Genomic DNA, 23,948 nt, shown 5'->3' with positions numbered 1-23,948 from the left:
TCAGCCCACTTCTGCATGCCATCAATGTCTCTCTGCAATCTTTGACAATCCTCTACACTATCTACAACACCACCAACCTTTGTGTCGTCTGCAAACTTACCAATCCACCTTTCTACCCCCACATCCAGGTCGTTAATAAAAATCACGAGAAGTAGAGGTTCCAGAACAGATCCTTGTGGGACACCACTAGTCATAATCCTCCAATCTGAATGTACTCCCTCCACCACCACCCTCTGCCTTCGGCAGGCAAGCCAATTCTGAATCCACCTGGCCAAACTTCCCTGGATCCCATGCCTTCTAACTTTCTGAATAAGCCTACCGTGTGGAACCTTGTCAAATGCCTTACTAAAATCCATATAGATCACATCCACTGCACTACCCTCATCTATATGCCTGGTCACCTCCTCAAAGAACTCTATCAGGCTTGTTAGACACAATCTGCCCTTCACAAAGCCATGCTGACTGTCCCTGATCAGACCATGATTCTCTAAATGCCTATAGATCCTATCTCTAAGAATCTTTTCCAACAGCTTTCCCATCACAGACATAAGGCTCACTGGTCTATAATTACCCGGACAATCTCTACTACCTTTTTTGAACAAGGGAACAACATTCGCCTCCCTCCAATCCTCCGGTACCATTCCCGTGGACAACGAGGACATAAAGATCCTAGCCAGAGGCTCAGCAATCTCTTCTCTCGCCTCATGGAGCAGCCTGGGGAATATTCCGTCAGGCCCCGGGGACTTATCTATCCTAATGTATTTTAACAACTCCAACACCTCCTCTTCCTTACTATCAGCACGCTCCAGAACATCAACCTCACTCATATTGTCCTCACCATCATCAAGTTCCCTCTCATTGGTGAATACCGAAGAGAAGTATTCATTGAGGACCTCACTCACTTCCACAGCCTCCAGGCACATTTTCCCACCTTTATCTCTAATCGGTCCTACCTTCACTCCTGTCATCCTTTTTTTCTTCACATAATTGAAGAATGCCTTGGGGTTTTCCTTTACCCTACTCGCCAAGGCCTTCTCATGCCCCCTTCTTGCTCTTCTCAGCCCCTTAAGCTCCTTTCTTGCTTCCCTATATTCCTCAATAGACCCATCTGATCCTTGCTTCCTGAACCTCATGTATGCTGCCTTCTTCCACCTGACTAGATTTTCCACCTCACTTGTCACCCATGGTTCCTTCACCCTACCATTCATTAGCTTCCTCACTGGGACAAATTTATCCCTTACATCCCGCAAGAGATCTCTAAACGTCGACCACATGTCCATAGTACATTTCCCTGCAAAAACATCATCCCAGGAACCACTAAACTCTGTACTACTTTGCAGGGTTATAACTTAACTAGAGAATAATCGAACATTAACGCCCTTCCCCAACCAGGACATGTCCTTTTTTCATGACTATCACTGGGGATGAGGTACAGGAGCCAGAATACCCACACTCACTGTTTTAGGAACAGCTTCTTCTCCTCTGCCATCAGATTACTGAATGGTCCACAAACACTACCTCTCTATTTCCCTCTTGCACTATTTACTTATTTATTGTAACTTCTGGTAATTTTTTTTATCTCTTACTCTGTACTGCAGCCGCAAAACGATAAATTTCAGAACATATGTCAGTAATAATAAACCTGACTGTGAATGTTTTCCTGGACCACTACATTTCTGAATGATCCATAAACTCACGAACCCCATGTCATTATACATGTCTGCACTATTCATTCATTTCTGTAATTTACTGTAATCCTATGTCTTTGCGCTGAACTGCTGCCACAAAGCAACAATTTTCATTCCATAAATCAGGGATAATAAAGCTGATTTAATAATAAAATGATAAACTTGTTTTTCAATTTGTAGTCAGTGAACCTGATTTTTTTTTAAATTTATCAGAAGTCAGTGTTAAACCTGATTCTGAAGTCAGGGACGAGGTAACAGTTGCACGCATAAGTAACGGAGCGAAACGTGGTCACAGAAGCAAACCTTGTCCCGGGTTATTGCTGTCATTAGACGGCGTTAAGCTGCTCCATTCCCCCGGGAAGGTTCGAACGCCAGACCCGGGCTCCGGTTCTCCTCACCGCGCTCACAGGCCCGAACGGCCGGATGTGGGGCGAGTGACGTCGACGAGGGTTTCCGTGCGCCCCGGTGTGGCGGCCATTTTGTGAGTCGGCGCGGAGGGGCATCGCGCGCCGCGGAGGCCCGGATGTACCGGCGCTGCTAGAGTCGCGGCTGCAGGGCCCGGTGGACAGGAGAGGGCAGGGCCTTGTGTGATGTCCGGCGGCGCCGAGCCCATGGAGTGAGGGGGGTCGGTCGCTGCTCGTCCCCCGCGAGTCAATGCCAAGCACGGAGACCCGCGGCGGGAGCCGGGGTCACAGCCCCAGCGTCAGGAGACGCCTGAGTGAGAGCGGCCTGGCGCAGGCCCGGGACCAGGGCCGCTGCGCAACGGCCACCGCTCCCCGTTCCTCGAGTTCGCGGCGTAGGAAACGCCGCAAGAAGCGCTCGGCCGAGAGCCGGGCCCTGCGGCGGGATGGTAAACACCCGGCGGTGGCAGCGGCTGTCGCCGCAGCAGCTGGCGCCTCCTCGGGCCCGTCGGCTCTGCCGCTGTCGCTGCGGGGCTTGGTGGAATATGAGAACGTGAGCTCGCAGGCGGAGGGCGCCGCCAGCCGCCGGCCCACCGAACGCTGGCGAGAGAAGGAGCGACGGAGGCGGGGCCGGGCCAAGGAGAGCTCCCGGTCGCGGGCCGACGGCAAGAGAAGCAAGAGCCGGAACCGCAACAAGGCGGCGGCGGCATCGGGGGCCGAGCAGTCGGGCCAGGAGGCCCGAGGGAGCCGCGCCTCGCATCGCACTGACAAAGAGACACCCGCCGCTTACCGGGAGCCTCCGCCGCGGGCTTACCGGGACTTGGATTGGGATACGCCGCGGGCTTACCGCACCTCGGCTTCGCCCGGGCCTCGCAGCCCGGTGTACAGGGAGCCGAGCCCGTACGGGACGGCCGTGCCTTGTTATCCGCAGGTGTACGGACCCGGCGCCGGCCACAGCCCCGTCAGGCCGGGCGCCTTTGACCTGTACGGCCGCAGCCCCCCGCCGCCGCTCTTCGCCTTCAAGCCCCTGTACGGTTCGCGGGAGCAGGGCTTGCACCCCGGCTACACGGGCCGCTCTCCCAGCCCCTACTCGGTTCCCCGCCGTCGCTCGCCCAGCTTCTCCCGGCATCTCAGCCCCTATGAGTTTGGCGGCCTCTCTCCCAACCCCTACTCCAGCAGCAGCCGCCGCCGCTCGTCCAGCCCATTCAGCCGGAGCCCCGAACTCAGGTCAGTCTCTGTGGGGGAAGATAACCGGGCAAGGGGTGGAGAAAAGTTATGTGATTATTGTATTGCCTTGATGGGTATTCAATATCGTAAAGTAACACGGCTTATACAACAAAGGTTATTGCAAAGTTAGTGGTTATACAATCCAGAGGTTCCTTTAAGAATGTGTACAGTATACAACTTGAAATTCGTACATTTCACGGACATTCACGGAACAAGAACTGCCCCACAGAGTGAATGATAGGAACATCGAAGACCCCCCCCTCCCTCCGCACAATTAAGTGTGCTGGTGTCAAATATGGTACGTCAGTAATTCCATAGAACTGACACATATTATTCACCTTTCCACTTCAGTTTACCTGATGTCAAATTCTTCCATAGCAGATAGATTTTTACTTTTAATTACAAGAGTTAGTGTAAAATCTAGTAACATATGTCATAGCATTCCCATGAATTGAGTTTCGTAGTGCTAAGGGCTCAGTGTCCAATGTCTTATATTAAATCCTGAAAAGTAATAAGATTTTAAGTTCTATTATGTTGAATTGGTGTAACGTCAGTGCTCTTGCAAAGTTAGATGTGATCTGAAGGAAAGATTGTCAATGAATGATCATTGTCTGGGCTAATCCAATAAATTTTTGTATTTTTGATATTTATGTAATAGACATTATGTAAATTATAATCTCAAAAGTTTTAAGCAAGATGAAATGCTTTATGTTTCGTGGCTCTTGACATTAATTCCTACAGCTCTTGCTCTTTAGCAGCCTTTTAGGTACATGATAATACCGTTTTCCTTTCAGATAGTTCATGAGATCGTGATTTCCCTGTTTTAATAACACTTCAGCACTTACGAGCTAAAATACCTGTTAAGTATAAAGCATTCTGGCATACAAGGCTATCTGTTGAGGAATTGATTTTGTAAAATTAACAGTTGGTAGTAGCTGTAGTCACAGTGTTGGTAATGTGTGAAGTTGGAGTGCATTGTTGTATGCATGCTTTTGTATTGCATTATTTGCACCATTGGTGGTTTTATGTACTACTGCTGCAAAATGAATTTCATGTCAGATTGGTCGATGATAGATCTGATTTTGTTATGGAGTATTTCATGGGATTTAGAACATTAAAGCGCAGTAGAGACCCTTTGGCCTACTATGCTGTGTCAGCCTTTTAACCAACTCCTATCAATCTATCCTTCTTACATAATCTTCTGTTTTAATGAGTCCTAATGGGGACTGTTGGCCCGAAATGTCACCTCTTTATTCCTTTTCATAGATGCTGCCTGACCTGCTAAGTTCCTCCAGCATTTTGTGCATGTTCCCCTCCATTTTTCTATCATCTACTTGCCTTTTAAGGGTTCCTTCAATGTCCCTAATGTACATGCCTCTATTACCACCCTTGGCAGCCTGGCAGAGTGTACCATGCCCTTTCCTCCTCCCCGCCCCCCCCCTTTATTAAATCATAAGAAATTGGAACCATCTGGCTTGTCGAGCCTGCTCTGCCATTCAATAAGACCATGGCTGTTCTGACCATGGACTCAAATCCATCTGCCTTTTCTCCATAACCTTTAATTCTCGGATTGTGCAAAAATCTTTTCAACCTTGTCTTAAATACATTTACTGAGGTAGCCTACACGCTTCTTTGGGTAGAAAATTCCACAGATTCACCACTCTGGGTAAAGCAGTTCCTCCTCATCTCCCTTGAATCTTGAGGCTATGTTCCCTAGTTCTAGTCCTGCCTACCTCTGGAAACAATCTATCCCTTTCATAATTTTATGTTTCTATAAGATCTCCTCTAATCCTTCTGAATCCCAGATGATTCAATCTCTCCTCATAATCTAACCCCCTCATCACTGGAATCAACCTGGTGAGCCTCCTCCAAAGTCTCAAGTAAGGAGACCAGAACTGCACACAGTACTCTAGGTGCGGCCTAACCAGTCCCCTGTACAGTTGCAGCATAACCTCCTGCTCTTAAATCCGATCCCACTAGCAATGAAGGCCAATATCCCATTTGCCTTCTTGACAGCCTGTTGCACCTGCAAACCAACCTTTTGTGATTCATGCACAAGCACTCCCAAGTCCCTCTGCACAGCAGCATGCTGCAATCTTTTACCATTTTTTTTCCTTTTCTTTTTTTTAATTTTATTTTTATTTGGATAAGGAATTCACAATTATCATGTACTTTTTTCACACATATAACCTTTTCCATTTTTTTATATGTATAAAACTACAATTATTTATACATTCTTAAGTACACATTGAGATGATATAAAAGGAAAATAAACATTTAAATAGATAATTATGTACTGTGGTAAATCTAACCTATTAGGCTAAGTAATGAAATTAGTTGTTAAGAAAAATGGTAATAATAGTTTCCATACAACCCTTCTGGACCATTTCCACTGGTCCAAAATGTTGCATACAAGCCTATATACCAACCATTGTAGGTGTTTATATCCCAATTTGTTCGTGCTTGTTCCTGCCCGCCGACATAATTATGCAATCCCTATGTACTTATTTACTTAATTTTTTCATTTTTTTTATCCCTTTGCCAAATCTTTCCATTTACTTGTGTTAATTCTCTATTTTCCAAAAAAAAACAAACATTTAGACTAGGGGTGCTTACGTTAGCAATATTACTGTGTTGATGAGAAGAGCAATATAAATCATTAGGAGAGTCATCTAAAGTCTGCTCGCATTGGGGTTATATATTCAATCCATTTATTCCAGATTTGATAAAATGTTTCTTTTTGAGTTCTCAGGGAGTAAGTCAACTTTTCCATTTTAAATATTTCCAAGATAATTTCGTACCAATCTTCTAATGTAGGTGGTATTGGATTTAGCCATTTTCTAGTGATTGATTTCTTACTTGCCGCTAAGAGGGCCTGCAGCAACTTTGTATCTTCCTTCTGTTCAAGGAACAATACATGCCCCAAATAGAGCGTCTCAAAGTTCAGAGGTATCTGGGACCTAAGTACCTTAACTAATGTTCTATGAATACCTTCCCAAAAAAGACTTAATTTAGGGCAATCCCAGAAAATATGAAAATGATTTGCCTCCTTGGAGCCACACCTTCTCCAACACATCACATTTGTATCTTTATATTTTTCCTGATATGGGGTCTTGAAGTATCTTATAATGTTTTTCCAACAATGTTCTCTCCAAGTAATCTTTTACCATTTAAATAATAATCTGCTCTTCCATTTTTCCTTTCAAAGTGGATGACCTCGCCCACTCACTTAATCTATCTATATCTCTCTGCAGACTCTCCATATCCTCTGCACAATTCGCTTTTCCACTCAATTTAGTGTCATCAGCAAACTTAGATACACCACACTCAATACCCTCTTCTAGATCATTAATGTATATCATGAACAGTTTCTGGCCCAGCACCAACCCCTGCGGCACACCATTGATTGCCAACCAGAGTAACACATATGTATCCCAACTCTCTGCTTTCTGTTGGTTAACCAATCATCTCTCCATGCTAATACATCACCCCCAACTCTATGCAACCTTATCTTATGGATATCTTATAATTTCCTTCAGTCACCTTAAAATGATGCCCCTTGTATTAACAATTTCTAGCTTGGGAAATAGTGGGGTGTGGTTTCTAGTTTGCAAGGATGAGCTGGCATTATAACTAAGTTATCTCTGCTGTAGAGTCAAAGGGAAGTTGGGCATTATAGAGAGAGTGTAAACTACCTGAGAGTAAGGGTAATGGGTCTGTATTAGAAACTGGCACAGGCCCCAATGGCTTGAATAGACAATGGCCATTTTAAAGCACTTTCTGATCTTTCAGCAAAAAGTTTTCTTTTTGTAAAAACACTATCTCAGCCTTCATGGATAACATGAGGCCTGGCTATTAATTTGAAGTAATCCCCAGATGGTAATGCAGGCATATTTTGGTTCTGATTTGAGACCTGAAAGATAATGCTTAGAAACATATCTATCACATAAAATTTTAATCAAAACTGAAAGATAGAATGGTGATGATGTTACTAGGCGGTCTCCAAAGGGTTGAACAGTTATCCTGAAACTAGAATTTGAATATATATATATATATATATATATATATATATATATATATATATATATTTATTAATTCAGGTGAGGAAACTGGCTAGAGACCCACAGAGTAATGTGGGGGCACTTTAATGACTCTCAGAACAGACCTTGTAAGCTACTGGTCAATTTTGCAGCCAAAGACCATATGAAAAGAATGATTTATTTTGGAAAGTTGAGTGCTCTAATTCTTGAACTAGTGATGTTTGAGACTGACTCTTCAGATCCAGTTATTTTTTTGTGCACAGGGCTGCTCAGGTTCTCTGAGACAACATTCCATCTTTTGCAGCTCCAGGTATATTGCTCATGCCCAGCATTTACAGTGTAGACAATACAAACTTTTGTGCACAATGTGAGGAAAAACTACTCATTTTCAGCACTCTATGAAATGTTTCATTGAAATTTATAGTGCAGAAGAAGGCTATTCAAACCATTTTGTGAAGTCCATACAAAAATGGGTTTAACTAATCCTGGGTCTGTAAGTTGCATCAGACACGCATTCGATGGAATGAGTGCAATGACTTTCAGACAAAAATTGCAGTCCATCATCCCCTCTTCACTTGGTTCCACTAATCATCTAACAGCTCCTGTCTCTCACCCCTTGATGTGTTTTACCTTACTGAAATGAGCCAAAAAGGAAAAAAGAATGAAATAAATCTGCAGATGCTGGAAATCCGAGCAATACATACACAAAATGCTGGAGGAGCTCAGCAGGCCAGGCAGCATCGATGGAAATAAGTACAGTCGACGTTTCGGGCTGAAACTCTTTGGCAGGACTGGAGAGAAAAGGCTGAGAGTAGATTAGAAAGGGGGGAGGAGGAGAGAGAGAAATGTCAGGTGATATGTGAAGCTTGGAGGGGGAGGGATGAAGCAAGGAGCTAGGAAGCTGATTGGTGAAAGAGACAGAAGGCCATGGAAGAAAGGGTGGGGGAGGAGCACCAGAGGGGCATGGGGTTGGGAAATGGTGAAGTGGTGGGGCGGGGGGGGGGAATGGAAGCATCACTGGAAGTTTGGGAAATCGACGTTCACCCAAACAGAGTGTTGTTAGGTGTTGTTCTTCCAACCTAAGTGTGGCCTTATCCCGACAGTGGAGGAGGCCATGGATGGACATAATGGAATGGGAGTGGAAGTAAAATGGGTGGCCACTGGAAGATCCCGCTTGTTCTGGCGGATGATGCGTAGATGCCTGGCGAAGCCGTCTCCCAGTCTACATCTGGTCTCACCAATACATAGGAGGCCACACCGGCAGCCCCAAATGCAGTATACGACCCCAACAGACTCTCAGGTGAAATGTCGCCTCACCTGGAAGGACTGCTTGGGGTCCTTAATGGTAGTGAGGGAGGAGGTGTAGGGGCAGGTGTAGCAGTTATTCCACTTGCAAGGATAAGTGCCAGGAGGGAGATCAGTGGGGAGGGACGAATGGTCAAGGGAGTTGCAAAGGGAGTGTTCCCCATCGAAACAGTAAGTGGGGGGAGGGAAAGATGTGTTTGGTAGTGGGATCTCGTTGGAGATGACAGAAATTTCGGAGAATTATGTGCTGGACATGGAGGCTGGTAGGGTGGTAGATGAGGACAAGAGGAACCCTATCCCTGGTAGGGTGGCGAGAGGATGGGATAAGAGCAGACGTGTGAAATGGAAGAGCTGTGGTTGAGGGCAGTGTTGATGGTGAAAAATACCAATTTTAGGTGTTGAATAGCCATTGTAATTCTAGCATATTCTGGCATCTTCCCCCTTCCCTTTCAGTTTTGATGAACTGTCGACTTACTTATTCCTCTTCATAGATATTACTTGACCTGTTGAGTTCCTCCAGCATTTTTTTGTATTGTTCTGGATTTTCCAGCATTCGTAGAATTTTTTGTATTCATAGTAATTAAAACAATTGAAACTTTCATCTACTTTGTGAATCCATGTGGGTCAATTCGAACATTTTTCAATGTGTATTTCTTATGGCAAGAAACTGGCATCAAATGCTCATGCCTACTTCTTCAGGCTTTATTTGCCTTCACAATAAATGACCTGCACTTTTTATTTAATTAATTGGATCTTTATTGGTTTCATGATTTGCACTTTCAGGAGACCCAAGTCACGGAGCAGAAGTCCATATTATTCCAGACGCTCAAGATCTCGCAGCAAGCATCGTGTTTCAAGGTCTCGTAGTCGGCAGTCAAGCATTTCACCAAACAGTTTAACTTATAAGACTAGTCTTGCTGCTGAGCTGAATAAGCATAAAAAAGCAAGAGCTGTTGAAGCTGCTAAGAATAATGCTAAAACCTCTAATGCACTTAATGTGACTGCTGCCAAGGCAAGTGGCAATGCCAGTTCAACAGCAGGCCACACATCTCAGACAAAGGATACAAAGGAAGCTGGTAAGCTCAAGTCAGAGCGAGCACCTGCTTCCCCATCGAACACTGGAATCCAAGCGGCAGTTAAAAACGAGAAACTGAAAACTAAGCCGATTTCCCAGGAGGTAAAAATAGACCCTGAGTCAACCTTGGACAAAAAGGAAGCGGTATTGGTGAACCTGGTAACAAAAACTCCCAAAACGCCATCACTTAAAGTGGAGTCAACCACACCAAAAGAGAAACCCAGGCAAGCTCTGCCAAGTGAGTCTACAAAGGAAAAAGAGAAGAATTCACAGCCACTTACATCAACGTTACCACCACTACCTCTGCCCCTAGTGCTGACCAAGGAGGAGCCAGAGGGTGTGAGCAGGTAAAAGATGCTTTTCAGCATAGCTGGGACAATCTAGTGAAGAACTTGCATTGAAGCCTGGTTTACAGTAATTTTACACAATGCTCTTTTGGAATAGACTTGAAGGCTTTTCCTGGATTTTCACTGGATTTTAGAAGAATGGTGGGGGGGAGATCTCATTGAAACCCATCGAATATTGAAAGGCCTAGATACAGTGGACGTGAAGAGTAGGTTTCCTATAGTGGGAGAGTCTAGGATCAAAGGGTGCTACTTCAGAATAGAGGGACATCCATTTAGAATAGAGATAAGGAGTAATTTCTTTAGCCAAGGATGGTGAACCTGGAACTCATTGCCCACTGATGGCTGTGGAGGCCAAGTCATTGGGAATATTTAAAGCAGAAGTTGATAGGTTCTTGATTAGTCAGGGTGTCAAGGGTTATGGGGAAAAGGCAGGAGAATGGGACTGAGGGGATAATAAATCAGCCATGATGAAACAGTGGACCATACACAATGGGCAGAATGGCCTAATTCTCCTGCTGTGTCTATTCGAGCTATTTGTTTTCAAGGATGCAGTTATTGTTTTGGAGATGGTGGTGACTTTTATGAACAGGAAAAGTTGGGCTTGCGTTTGAGGAAAGTTCTTTCTGAAGGTACCTCAAGACTTGGCAAAGTGCTTCACAGCCACTGATTGACTTTCAAAGTGTTGCTTTAGGAACATGGAGTATCTACATTGTTCACAGCTTTGTTTCACGGGTAGCAATACAGTACAGGTGACCCTAGTGCTACACTAAGGGTGGGGGTGGAGGGGGCAGGGTGCATTTCTGGGACAAGGTCCATATTGCATTTTTTTTCCATAATGCAAAGCTGCATCAAGAAGCGTAAGTTATTTTTTTTAAATGCAAATTTTATTTCTTGGATTCCATGAAAGCAAAATTTATTACACATCAAATTTTTGGGTCATGAATTGTGAATTCTGTAAGATGAAATTTCCTTCACCCAAATGCTGGAACAGGGAGTTCGCTCGTAAATACACACAAAACACTGGAGAAATTTAGCAAGTCAGGCAGCATCTATGGGGCGGAATAAACGGTCGATGTTTCGGGCCAAAACCCTTCATCGGGATTGGAAAGGGAGAGGGCAGAAACCAGAATAAGAAGGTGGGAAGGGTAGGTGAAGGAGTACAAGCCAGCCAGGTGATAGGCGAAACCAAGTCAGGAGCAGGTGAGAGGTGGGGGATAAGTAAGAAATTGGGAGATGATCACCTATCACCTGCCAGCTTGTACCCATCCCCTTTATTCTGATTTCCTCCCACCCCACCCCAGCCCCATTTTTATTTATTGAGCTACAACACGGAACAGACCCTCCCAGCACTTCAAGCAAGTGATACCCCAATTTAACTCTAGTCTACCAACCGATATGTCTTTAGACTGTGGAGGAAGCTGGAGCACCCGGAGCAAACCCAGGTCATCATGGGGAGAACATACAAACTCCTTTAGGCAGTGGTGGGAATTGAACCCAGGTTGCCTGTACTGTAAAATGCTGTGCTAACCGCTATGCTATGGTGCCGCTCTTTTCCGGTACCTTTCTTACCCTTCCCTCCACATAGCGCTCCATTTTTCTTTTATCTATATACCTATTTAAGAACCTCTTAAATGTTTCTAATGTATTTGCCTCTATCATCATCCCTAGCAGCTTGTTCTACAAGCACACCATTCTACGTAAATAAAAAGAACTACTGATTCCCCCACCCCCAACCCATATTTTCTCTAAATTATGCCCCTTAGTTTTAGCCATTTCTGTTCTGGGATTAATTTGCAGGCTGTCCACTATCTATGCCTCTTATTGTCTTATACACCTCTTAAGTCACCTCTCTTCCTCCTCCATTCCATTGAGAAAAGCTCTTGCTTGCTCAACCTGTCCTCATAAAAACGTGCTTTCAGATCCAGGTGGCATCCTGATATCACACACAAAATGCTGGAGGAACTCAGCAGGCCAGGCAGCATCTGTGGAGGGGAATCAGTCAACGTTTCGGCCCGAAACCTGGACTGCACTCTTTGCTACAGATGCTGCCTGGCCTGCTGAGTTCCTCCAGCACTTTGTGTGTGTTGCTTGGATTTCCAGCATCTGCGGATTTTCTCTTGTTGGTGACTGGCATCTTGACATGAAATATTTCAAAATGGGTAAAAGCTAACTGGTATCGACTGCCTCCCACATACCGTGATTTCATCTGCTCCACACCTCTTGGCCAATGTAGCAGTAAGAAAAAGATTGCGCACAGTGTGTTATTTTCTCCATCTCTGTTGCATTCGATGCATGCTGGAGCCATAGCTGTGCAGTAGAGCCTGCAGTAGAGGTGATCCCCTGCATGGCAGCCATTTGGGTAATGGAAATATTCCCTCACCAAATTCACATCACTACCTGAAAATTTGAGATGCAGAATAAAATGTGCTCTCACGGAGTATATGTTATACATCCACAGATGTGGCGCTTTTATTTTTGGAAAATTGTGATACAGAACCTTTCGTAATCAGGCAATAAGGTCATGAGACATAGGAGCAGAATTAGGCCATTTGGCCCATGGAGCCTGCTCCACCATTTCGTCATGACTGATATATTTCCCCTCTCAACCCTAATCTCCCGCTGCCTTTCTACGTAACCTTTGATATCCTTACTAATTTGGAGCTATCAACCTCCGCTTCAAGTATACCCAATTACTCGGCCTCCATAGTCATCTGCAGCAATGAATTGCACAGATTCAGTCCCATCTGGCTAAAGAAATTCATCCTCACCTCTGTTCTGGAGGGATGCCCTTCTGTTCCCGAGAGTGTGCCCTCTGGTCCTAGACTCCCCCGCTATTGGAAGCAACCTCTCCATGTCCACTCTCTTAGCCTTTCAAGATTCAGCAGGTTTCAGTGAGATCCCTGCCCTCCCCCCCATCCCCCATAGTGATATGGGGGTTACTTGTACACAACTTTGGAGGTTGTGATAATGGAATAATTTCAAGTTGTGAAATTGATTTTAATGAAATTGGTCATTCGTATGTATCAGTAATGTGCTAGGAGGCTAGCTGAGCACGGTAGAGCTGTGACTGTTGTAAAGTGGCAAAAAGAGTGTGAGTGAGAATAAGCTGATGTAATTGCTTTGATAGGAGCTTGCACAAATCCATTCGGATGCATGATGACCAATGGTATTGACGGGAATGGTTCCTTTCCTGGATACTTCTGAAACATTTGTTTGACATCCTAACTTGTTAAGCAAAATATTTAAAAACAGCAAGATATCTACCTCTCTTAATTTCTCTATCCCACTGATATAATGGCATTGTTCAGTTGTTAATATGGATTATAAAGAACACTTTGGATTATAGCTCCTTGAAAGTCGCTGCACAGCTCAATGAGTTGTTTAAGAAGGCTTGTGAAATGCTTGCTTAGAGGTTATGTTGCAAATTTAAAACTCTGGTTGGGCCACATCTGGAGTATTGCACACCGTTCTGGTTGCCCCACTATAAGAAGGATGTTGAGACTTTGGAGAGGGTGCAGAAGATGCTTGCCAGGTTGTTGCCTGGTTTAGAGGACATGTGCAATCACGCGAGGCTGGATAAACGTGTTGCTTTCTCTGGAGTGCGGAGGCTGAGTGGAGAGCTGCTGGAGATTTATAAAATTATGAGAGGCAGAGATAGTGGACAGAGTATGTTTCCCAGGGTAGAAATGTCTAATACCAGAGAGCATGCATTGAAATTGAGAGGGGGTAAGTTCAGAGGGGATGTGAGGGGTAAGTTTTTTTTTACTCAGAGTGGTGGATGCTGGGAATGCGCTGCCTGATATGGTGGTAAATACATTAGAGACTTTTAAGAGATGGTTGGATAGGTACGTGGATGTAAGGAAGATGGAGTGAATATGGGCATTGTGTAGATAAGAGGGATTAATGTTTGGGTGTGTTTGATTTGCCTTTTAGCTGGTTCTGCATAGCATTGTGGGTCGAATGGCTTGTTTCTGTGCTCTACTGTTAAATGATTCATAAGAACATAAGAAATAGCTGGAGTTGGCCATCTGGCCCATCGAGCCTACTCTGCCATTCAATAAGATCATGGGTGATCTGGCCATGGAGTCGTCTTCACCTACCTGCCTTTTCCTCCATAACCCTTAATTCCTCTACTATGCAAAAATCTATATCGTCTTAAATATACTTACTGAGGTAGCCTCCACTGCTTCATTGGACAGAGAATTCCATAGATTCACCACACTTTGGGAAAAGCAGTTCCTCCTCATCTCCGTCCTAAATTGACTCCCCCAAATTTTGAGGCTATGTCCCCTAGATCTAGTCTCACCTGCCAGTGGAAACAACTTTCCTGCCTCTATCTTACCCATCCCTTTCATAATTTTAGATGTTTCTAAGATCTCCTCTCGTACTTGTGAATTCCTTTTATTCCTCCTGAAGTCTTTTATGTGGCACCTTATTGAACGCCTTCTGGAAATCCAAGTAAGTAATGTCCATCCGTTCCCCTCTATCCACTGCACTTGTTATATCCGCAAGAAACTCCAGTAAGTTTGTCAAGCCTTTGCTGAACCCATGTTGCGTCTGCCTGATGAAACCATTTACTTTCCTTCTTTTTTAAGTTGCTGCACAGTACAATTATATAACCATTATGATGCAGCCAGAGTTCTGGACCAGATCCAGAGACACAAAGTCAAATCCCACCATAATTGCTTTTTTATCAAAAATAAATTGAATTGGAAGGAAAATATGGTCTTCAGAACAATAACCATGAAACCACTTGATTTCCATTAACTCAACTGGTTTACTAATGTCTTTCAGGTAAAGAAACCATAGCTTCAAGCATTTTTCCATCTACAGATGTTAAACTAACTGGCCTGTAGTTGCCTGCCTTTTACCTACATCCTTTTTTGAACAGTGCGTGACATTTGCTGCCTTCCCAGAGTCCGGAGAATTTTGGTAAATTATCACCAAAGCCTCAACTATAACCTCTGCCATTTCTTTCAGTACCCTGGGATGTATTCCATCAGGACCTGGCGACTTGTCTAATTTTAGGTCCACAGATTTGCTCAGGACTTACTGTTTAGTGATGGCTATTGTTTTGAGGTTCTCGCTCCCCCCCCATTGCCTGTGTATCATCTCTTTCAGACATGTTAGACGTGTCCTCCACTGTGAAAACCAACACAAAATGGTCATTCAAAAGCTCAGCTGTTTCCTCATTACCCAGTACCAATTCCCCCTTCTCATACTGTAAGGGTCCCTTGTCTGCTTTATATAATTATAAAAACTCCTACTCTCCATTTTTATATTTTGTGCTAGTTTATTTTCATGATCTATGTTCCCTTTCTTTATTGCTCGTTTAGTGGTTGCTTTTTAAAGTTTTCCCAGTTTTCCAGTTTCCCACTACTCTTGGCAACTTTCTACGTACAAGCTTTTTGTTTGATGTCTTCCTTTATTTCCTTCATTATCCAGGGCCTGCTCTTACTGTCCTTGCTTTTAACTGGAATATACTTTTATTGAGCACTGTGAAAAATCTCTTTGAAAGTCTTCCGCTGTTTCTCAACTGTCCTACCATATAGCGTAATGTCCCATGACTGCAGGATATCCCTGCACCCTTTGGACAATGAAGTGTAGTTGGTTATCACATAATGTGGCATTCTGAAGCCTGTGTTCTTGATTAATAATGTCACTTCAACTCATTGCCAATGAATAATGAAATGCTAGAAAGGTGTTACATCATGCGATGTATGTTATGTCAATACATCAACCTTCAGAACTGTACAGCACAGGAGTAACAACACAAGCACAGGAATAGGCTCTTCAGTTTGCCAATCTGCCTGTGCAAGGTCCATATCCCTCTGTCTCATCTCTTTTGTTGATATCCCTGTTCAAATGCCTCTAAATGTTATTATTGGATCTACTTCTACCATCTCTCCTGGCAGTGCATTCTAGGCACCTATCCCTCTAAGAATAAAAAATTGCCTCAAGTCTCAACTCTCCCCACTCTTACCTTATAGCTTTGCTCTCTAGTATTTGACATTTCTTCCCTGGGGAATAAGACACCTGTCTTTGTCTCAAATTTTATGCTTGTGTTAGGTCACCCCTCTGCCTCTGATGGTTCAGAGTAAACAACCACATTTAACACTTACAACACGCTGGAGGAACTCAGCAGGTCGGGCAGCATCTGTGGAAAAGACTGGTTGACGTTTCGGGCCGGAAGGATTCTGGCCCGAGACATCAACCAGTCTTTTCCACTGTTGCTGCCCGACCTGCTGAGTTCCTCCAGTGTGTTGTGAGTGTTGCTTTGACCCCAGCATCTGCAGAGTATTTTGTGAAACAATCACATTTGTCCAGCCTCTCCTTGTAGCTAATCCTCTGTAAGCTGGGCAACATCCTTGTGACTCTCATCTGTACCTATTCCAAAGTCTTCACACCCTTCCTGTAATGCAGTGACCAGAGCCAAATGCATTTCTCCAGATATGGCCTAACCAAAGTTGTTATACATCTTCCAAGATGGCTTTTTGACTTGTGTATTCAACATCCTGGCAGGTAAAGGTAAGTACGCCATAGTCCCTATCAACTTGTGTTGCCTCTTTCGGGAAGCTACAGACTTGCAACCAAAGATCCCTCTGATCAACAATGCTCTTGTCATTTACTGTATACTTTCCCCTTGCTTATGACCTCCCAAAGTGCAACACCTCGCACTAGTCCAGTTTAAACTTTTTCTGCCATTTCTTTACATTCATTTCTAAGTAGACCATATCCTAATGTACTGAAAATCTATTTCAAAGTTCAAAGCAAATTTATTATCAAAGTACATAAATGTCATAAACAACCCTGAGATTCATTTTCTTGTGGGCATCCAATAGCCATAATAGGATTAATAAAAGACAGCACCAACTGGACATACAACCAGTGTGTAAGAGACAACAACTAAATACAAAAAGAGAAATAATATTAGTAAATAAATGAACAATAAACATCATGACATGAGATATTGAAAGTGAGTCCAGAGTTTGTGGGAACAGCTCAGTGATAGAGCAAGTGAAGTTGAATGAAGTTATCCCCTCTGGTTCAGGAGCCTGCTGGTTAAGGGGTAATAACTATCCCTGAACCTGGTAGTGTGAGCCCTGAGGCTCCTGTACCTCCTTCCTGATGGTAACAGTGCGAAGAACCATGTCCTGGGTGGTGGGGGTCCTGATGATGGATGCTGCTTTCCTGTGACAATGATTCGTGTAGATGTGCTCAAATGCACCTTCAATGGGATTTTTATCTAATACTAAAATAAGAGTTGGAGGCTTTAATTAACCTTGTTGCATTATTGTCATTTGTCTTTGAGCTGAACTTTGGTAATGAATCTGGTTTTGTTTTAAAGCAATAGTCATTGCTAGAGAACACTTCAGGAACTTTACTGTAAAACTTGACATTAATTTGGTGAGAAAAGTCTTGTGCTTGAAATTTTAGTTCCACATCGTAGTATGAACTGGATTTAAATAAGGGAAGGAGTATTTACCGCTTCTAATAACATTGCTTTGGTGAAGTTTTGATTATCTTTGTCTATAGAAGGTTTGTTCCGGGATAATCATTGTTAAATAGATCAGTTAATTTATTAAGAGTTATTATGTTGTTCTAATACTATTCTATTTTGATAATCTTGTTTAAAGTTCTTGAGTCATGCAAAGACGAGGCTGTTGGGCATTGAAACAAAATTTGATTGATTTTACAAACTTGGCTGTCTTCCCACTTTGGATATGTTGGACAGCTTTCTGGAGAAAATGTTCTTATTACGGTTTTGATTTACTTCTGGGGAAAATGCTCTTATGGTTTGAATTTCTTAAAGAGCAAATTTATATTCATTTTAAGAGCAGGGTTTTGCTGGAATGGCTTTTAATATAGTGAGATTAAGAATGCCGTACATTTTTGCAGAAGAGCATTTTGTTTGCATTCCTTCTGTCAGTATTTGGCCAAGACCCGGGAGTGGAGGAAAATGGTTAATATCTTAAACACCATGTTTTGATGTCTTATTTTCCCAACTGTTTGTCCTGAAATTCAACTTTTCTTTGGATGTTTTGATAATGTAATTTACTTGGGCTTTGAGTATAAGGAGTTACCAATAACAAATCTTTTCTCTCAATTGGCTTTTTCATTTAGGTGATGTGAAACTGGGTATTTTTGATTTCAACCAAGTTGAGATGTAATTAATTATCTCTAAATGGCTCATTAAATTTCCCCTGGAGGCTTAAAGAACAAATATAACATTTGGTATGTCACGTAGCACACAAGGTAAGAGGCTACAAAATTGATCCCTGATTTCTGCCAGTGTTTGGAATGATCTGTGTTAGTGATAGCAGTTCCACCAGACCTCTGGACTATGTACATGTTAGATAAGAACATCGGTTGGTATTCTGTGTGCTTATGTTTATTGTTGACTGTTGTCACCTTAGCCAGGAGATGGCTGCTTGTAGTTTTTCTCTAAGAGTGTCAGGTCTTCTGCTCTGCCAGCAGAAAATACCAGGTGTTGGTGCCAAAGTTAGGTCAAAGGAAAGTTGGTGTTGAGGCAGAATTTGGATCCAATTCCTTGCAAGTTAGGACAGAATATTTCTTGAGGAATACCATTTCTAATCATGGAATCCCTGATGGTGACATCAGAAAATGCTGCACACAGTCTGAGCATACTTCTGTTGGATGAGTAACGAATTCATGTGATCTCCTAAAAGTTTTGTATTTTCATACTAGGTTAACTTTGTTATACTTGGATTAAAAAAAAAATCAAGTAAAGTGAAGAGACATACATCATTTGCAAAAATATTATAAATTACCTTGTCATTTTAAGTAACTGCTCGACATGAAAGCATAATGTTTCTTGGTTTTTATTCCATTGTAATTAAGTGGTCTGACTGACTAACAAAATTTAAAGGTCATATTAAATTAAAAGACAAACATGCTCCCTAATTAAGACAAGCAACACACATCAAAGTTGCTGGTGAACGCAGCAGGCCAAGCAGCATCTATAGGAAGAGGCGCAGTCGACGTTTCAGGCCGAGACCCTTCGTCAGGACTAACTGAAGGAAGAGTGAGTAAAGGATTTGAAAGCTGGAGGGGGAGGGGGAGATGCAAAATGATAGGAGAAGACAGGAGGGGGAGGGATAGAGCCGAGAGCTGGACAGGTGATAGGCAAAAGGGGATACGAGAGGATCATGGGACAGGAGGTCTGGGAAGAAAGACGGGGGGGGGGTGACCCAGAGGATGGGCAAGAGGTATATTCAGAGGGACAGAGGGAGAAAAAGGAGAGTGAGAGAAAGAATGTGTGCATAAAAATGAGTAACAGATGGGGTACGAGGGGGAGGTGGGGCCTAGCGGAAGTTAGAGAAGTCAATGTTCATGCCATCAGGTTGGAGGCTACCCAGACGGAATATAAGGTGTTGTTCCTCCAACCTGAGTGTGGCTTCATCTTTACAGTAGAGGAGGCCGTGGATAGACATGTCAGAATGGGAATGGTATGTGGAATTAAAATGTGTGGCCACTGGGAGATCCTGCTTTCTCTGGCGGACAGAGCGTAGATGTTCAGCAAAGCGGTCTCCCAGTCTGCGTCGGGTCTCACCAATATATAAAAGGCCACATCGGGAGCACCGGACGCAGTATATCACCCCAGTCGACTCACAGGTGAAGTGATGCCTCACCTGGAAGGACTGTTTGGGGCCCTGAATGGTGGTAAGAGAGGAAGTGTAAGGGCATTTGTAGCACTTGTTCCGCTTACACGGATAAGTGCCAGGAGGGAGATCAGTGGGGAGGGATGGGGGGGACGAATGGACAAGGGAGTTGTGTAGGGAGCGATCCCTGCGGAATGCAGAGAGAGGGGGGGAGGGGAAGATGTGCTTAGTGGTGGGATCCCGTTGGAGGTGGCGGAAGTTACGGAGAATAATATGTTGGACCCGGAGGCTGGTGGGGTGGTAGGTGAGGACCAGGGGAACCCTATTCCTAGTGGGGTGGTGGGAGGATGGAGTGAGAGCAGATGTACATGAAATGGGGGAGATGCGTTTAAGAGCAGAGTTGATAGTGGAGGAAGGGAAGCCCCACCTCCCCCTCGTACCCCATCTGTTACTCATTTTTATGCACACATTCTTTCTCTCACTCTCCTTTTTCTCCCTCTGTCCCTCTGAATATACCTCTTGCCCATCCTCTGGGTCACCCCCCCCCTGTCTTTCTTCCTGGACCTCCTGTCCCATGATCCTCTCGTATCCCCTTTTGCCTATCACCTGTCCAGCTCTCGGCTCTATCCCTCCCCCTCCTGACTTCTCCTATCATTTTGCATCTCCCCCTCCCCCTCCAGCTTTCAAATCCCTTACTCACTCTTACTTCAGTTAGTCCTGACGAAGGGTCTCGGCCTGAAACGTCGACTGCACCTCTTCCTATAGATGCTGCTTGGCCTGCTGCGTTCACCAGCAACTTTGATGTGTGTTGCTTGAATTTCCAGCATCTGCAGAATTCCTGTTGTTTGCCCTAATTAAGACATTTTGATTCTGATGAATAAGACCAGGGTTGAATGTCAATGCAGTTCCTGGAAGTTCTCCCAGTCTCATGTTTTTCCATCGGGAGTTGGAGAACCCTTGGATTTGGATTAACGTTTCTTTGGAGATGAGGGTGAACTTTGGCAAGGGACTTTACTTCCAGCAGCACTACCAAGTAAATGTTTAAAGTTCCAATGCTGTGTTCTTAGGAATGGAGGTGAAGTCATTTATTATGGAAAAAGGTTCTAATATTATTGACAAGATGTCTGTGTTTCAGATTTCTCTCTGATAATAAACTAAATTTATGTTTTTGTACTTAATGGGTAATAAACAATAATTCTGCAATAGAGACATATGAAGGGCTTAGTGAAAATAGTGTTAAAAAGATTTATTCCCTTCATCATCATCATCATCATCATTATGTGCTTTGTCGTATGATTGCGCAACCATGACCATGATTATGTTCTTGGCAATTTTTTCTGCTGAAGTAGTTTGCCATTGGCTTCTTTTGGGCAGTGTCTTTACAAGACACTGAGAGTATCAATACTCTTCAGAAATTGTTTGCCTGGTGTCAGTGGTTGCATAAACAGGACTTATGATAGACACCAGCTGCTCATACGACCATCCAACACTTGCTCCCATGGCTACACTGACTGATCAGGTGGGCTAAGCAGGTGCTACTCCTTGCCCAAGGGTGACCTGCAGGTTAGCAGAGGGAAGGACCATCTTACACCTCCTTTGGTAGAGACATATCTCTACCCTGCCAATAATAGACTGAATGTGACTTGTTTTTGTACTTGATGGATAATGAACACCAACTCTCTGTGATAGAGCTGTGTTAAGAGCTTTGTGAAAATAGTGTTTAAAAGATCTATTCTCAATATAGAAGTATCTCAGGAGAAAATGGAACCAAATATTGACCAATCCCCTGGTGGGGGAAGGAGAAAAGGATTGTTTAAGCACTGAGAAGCAGTGATACATTATTAAAGCAGACCTGGGGCATAGTTTTAAGAGCTAGCAAGTATTGTGGCTAATTGGAGAAAGTTGATTTTTAAGAGTACAGAATTAAAACATTTTACTATAATTAGGTGGGGCATTGTTCAGAATATCCTTATATATAGTTTTCCTCTACTTAGACCAAGGAAGGATTTATGGTCCTAAAAAAAATGCCAGGTGATCTTGTTGAATGTCAGATTTTGCACAAGAGCCCAAATGACTTCCATTCCATTATTCATACTCTTATTTCCCATGAATGAATAAACTATTTAGCCAAGAAGGGAGTTTTTGTGAATTGCTTACAATTTTTAAGGTACTTGACAATGGGAGGGTGTTCTTTCGACTGAGAGTTCAGAAGTCAAAGTACCAATAATAGATATCACCTGAGCTGAGAAATTTCTTCACTCACATGAAGACACGTCTATCAGATACATGTCTTCATACTTAATTGTTAATAGAGATTGACAAAAGATAATAGATTTTCTCAGCTAGTGAGACAAAAGAATAAATCAAAGTTGGAAAGTTCGTAGAAATTACTGATATGGAACAGGCTTAGGGGTGTGAAGGGTAATATGCAAATGGTGTGCTTTTGTTCCCATTATTTTTTCCTCAGGATTTAAAGGTTGTCATGTTCTTGTGGCACCTTATTTGTATTCAACAGCAGTTTCATTAACCTGCTGGGTTATGAATAGATTTGCCATCAACTTAGTGTATAACAATTGGACTTGTCTTCAGACCTTGATTTTTACCATTTACTATCTGAATTAAAGCATTCACTTCATTGTGGTTGTTGTCCCATTGGCAAATGACATTTCCACAGCTGTGATTCTAATAAGCCATAGGTTGATGTAACTTTGTAGAACTTAGTTATTTGCCTATACTACTACTCTTGCTGATTCACAAGTTTTGAGAATTACTGACTACTTTGAGGTTCAGAATATTCATCATCATTATTATGTGCTCCATCTTATGGCTTGGGCGATCGTGGTCTTTGACCATGATTGTTCTTGGCAAATTTTTCTACAGAAGTGGTTTGCCATTGTCTTTTTGGCATTTCTTTACTAGGCGGGTGACTCCAGCCATTACCTATACTCTTCAGAGATTGTCTGCCTGGCATCAGTACTTTTGAATGCCTTGAAATTATATTTCTATTCCATATTAAACTGCTTTATTTGAATTGGTTCAAATATGCAATGAACCATCAGACTTTTGATACGGGATAATTTTACTCAACTTGACTCATCCCCAACATTGAACTGATCCCACAACTTATGAATTCACTTTCAAGGACTCTTAACTTGTGTTCTCCATACTTACTGCTTATTTATTTTCTATTATTTTGATTCTTTTTTTATTTTGCACATTGGTTGATTGTCTGTCTTTGTTTGCAGTTTTTCATTGATTCTTTTGTGTTTCTTTTTATTTATTGTGAATGTCCGCAAGAAGATGAATCTCGGGGTTGTATATGGTGACTTACATGTACTTGGATAGAAAATTTACTTTGAACTTTGGTTGCTACCCTCTGGTCAGATGTGTTGCATTGCTTTCTTTGGTTGTTCTGCTCTGTGAACTGCTGTTAACGCCGTAGGATCTTTCAATCTCTGGACATTCCTACTCATTCACATTGTCACTTGACCAAACCATGTAGTTCAATTTTATTTATTGTACATCTTTTGAAACTGCAAATAAAATCCTCACCAAAGAAAAGCCCAAATTAATATGAGATTGGGAATAAAGTTTGAGTTGATTTCCGTGGTTCAACAGCATTAATGTTACTGCCTATAGACAGTGTGTGTGTGTGTGGCTGTAGTATTGGTACTCTCAACTGCATTGTGTTGTTGTTTGTGCATTGTACGTCGATGAGGACCTCGACACCATTATTGATGGTGTCGAGACTAGCGCGTGACTTGGATTTAAGTGAGGGAGAGTTGCGCAGCGTCAGCCTCACTCTCTCTTCCCAATTCCCATCTGGATCCAGTGGCAAGACAGAGTCGAGACGGCTGGAGATGGGACTAGGCGCAGTGGATGACCAGGACGTCTTCTGTGTCTTGTCCTGCTCTACACGTTCCACGACGCTTGCAGAGACCGCCTTCTTGACCATTGGACCTTACATTGGTCTCGTCCGCTCAATCCGCCGGAGTCTGTCTTCACATGCTGGGATAGACAACTCCCTATCTCACCGAGGGTTTGAGACCTGTCAGCTACCCTCACTTGGTTTAGCCGGCTTGTCGAAGCCGTTGCCCGGGGTGTGGCCACTGTCGCATGCAAACAGCTACGGGGAGCCACAGGTGAGAGCTGAGTGCCAGGTGGGGACCAAAGGTGGACTAACCGCCTTGAAAAGGACGCGACATGTTACCCCACCAGAGGTGCTACCCCTCCCTGACACCC

The 23,948-nt window shown here is 43.4% G+C and overlaps 1 protein-coding gene across 2 annotated transcripts in view; it reads left to right on the top strand.

Moving 5' to 3' along the window:
• The first annotated feature begins 2,165 nt into the window (after nucleotides 1-2,165).
• LOC134356117 (cyclin-dependent kinase 13-like) overlaps nucleotides 2,166-23,948 on the top strand; it is a 136,208-nt gene continuing 114,425 nt past the window's right edge. For both annotated transcript variants that reach the window (XM_063066747.1, XM_063066738.1), the window contains exons 1-2: nucleotides 2,166-3,316; nucleotides 9,445-10,083. In XM_063066747.1, coding sequence (XP_062922817.1) covers nucleotides 2,343-3,316; nucleotides 9,445-10,083 — 1,613 coding nt within the window. In that variant the 5' untranslated portion in view covers nucleotides 2,166-2,342. The remainder of the gene's footprint in view (nucleotides 3,317-9,444; nucleotides 10,084-23,948) is intronic.

This window comes from Mobula hypostoma, chromosome 1 (assembly GCF_963921235.1).
Source record: "Mobula hypostoma chromosome 1, sMobHyp1.1, whole genome shotgun sequence".
Classification (NCBI taxonomy): Eukaryota; Metazoa; Chordata; class Chondrichthyes; order Myliobatiformes; family Myliobatidae; genus Mobula; species Mobula hypostoma.
This window is presented reverse-complemented; position numbering and strand designations above follow the sequence as displayed.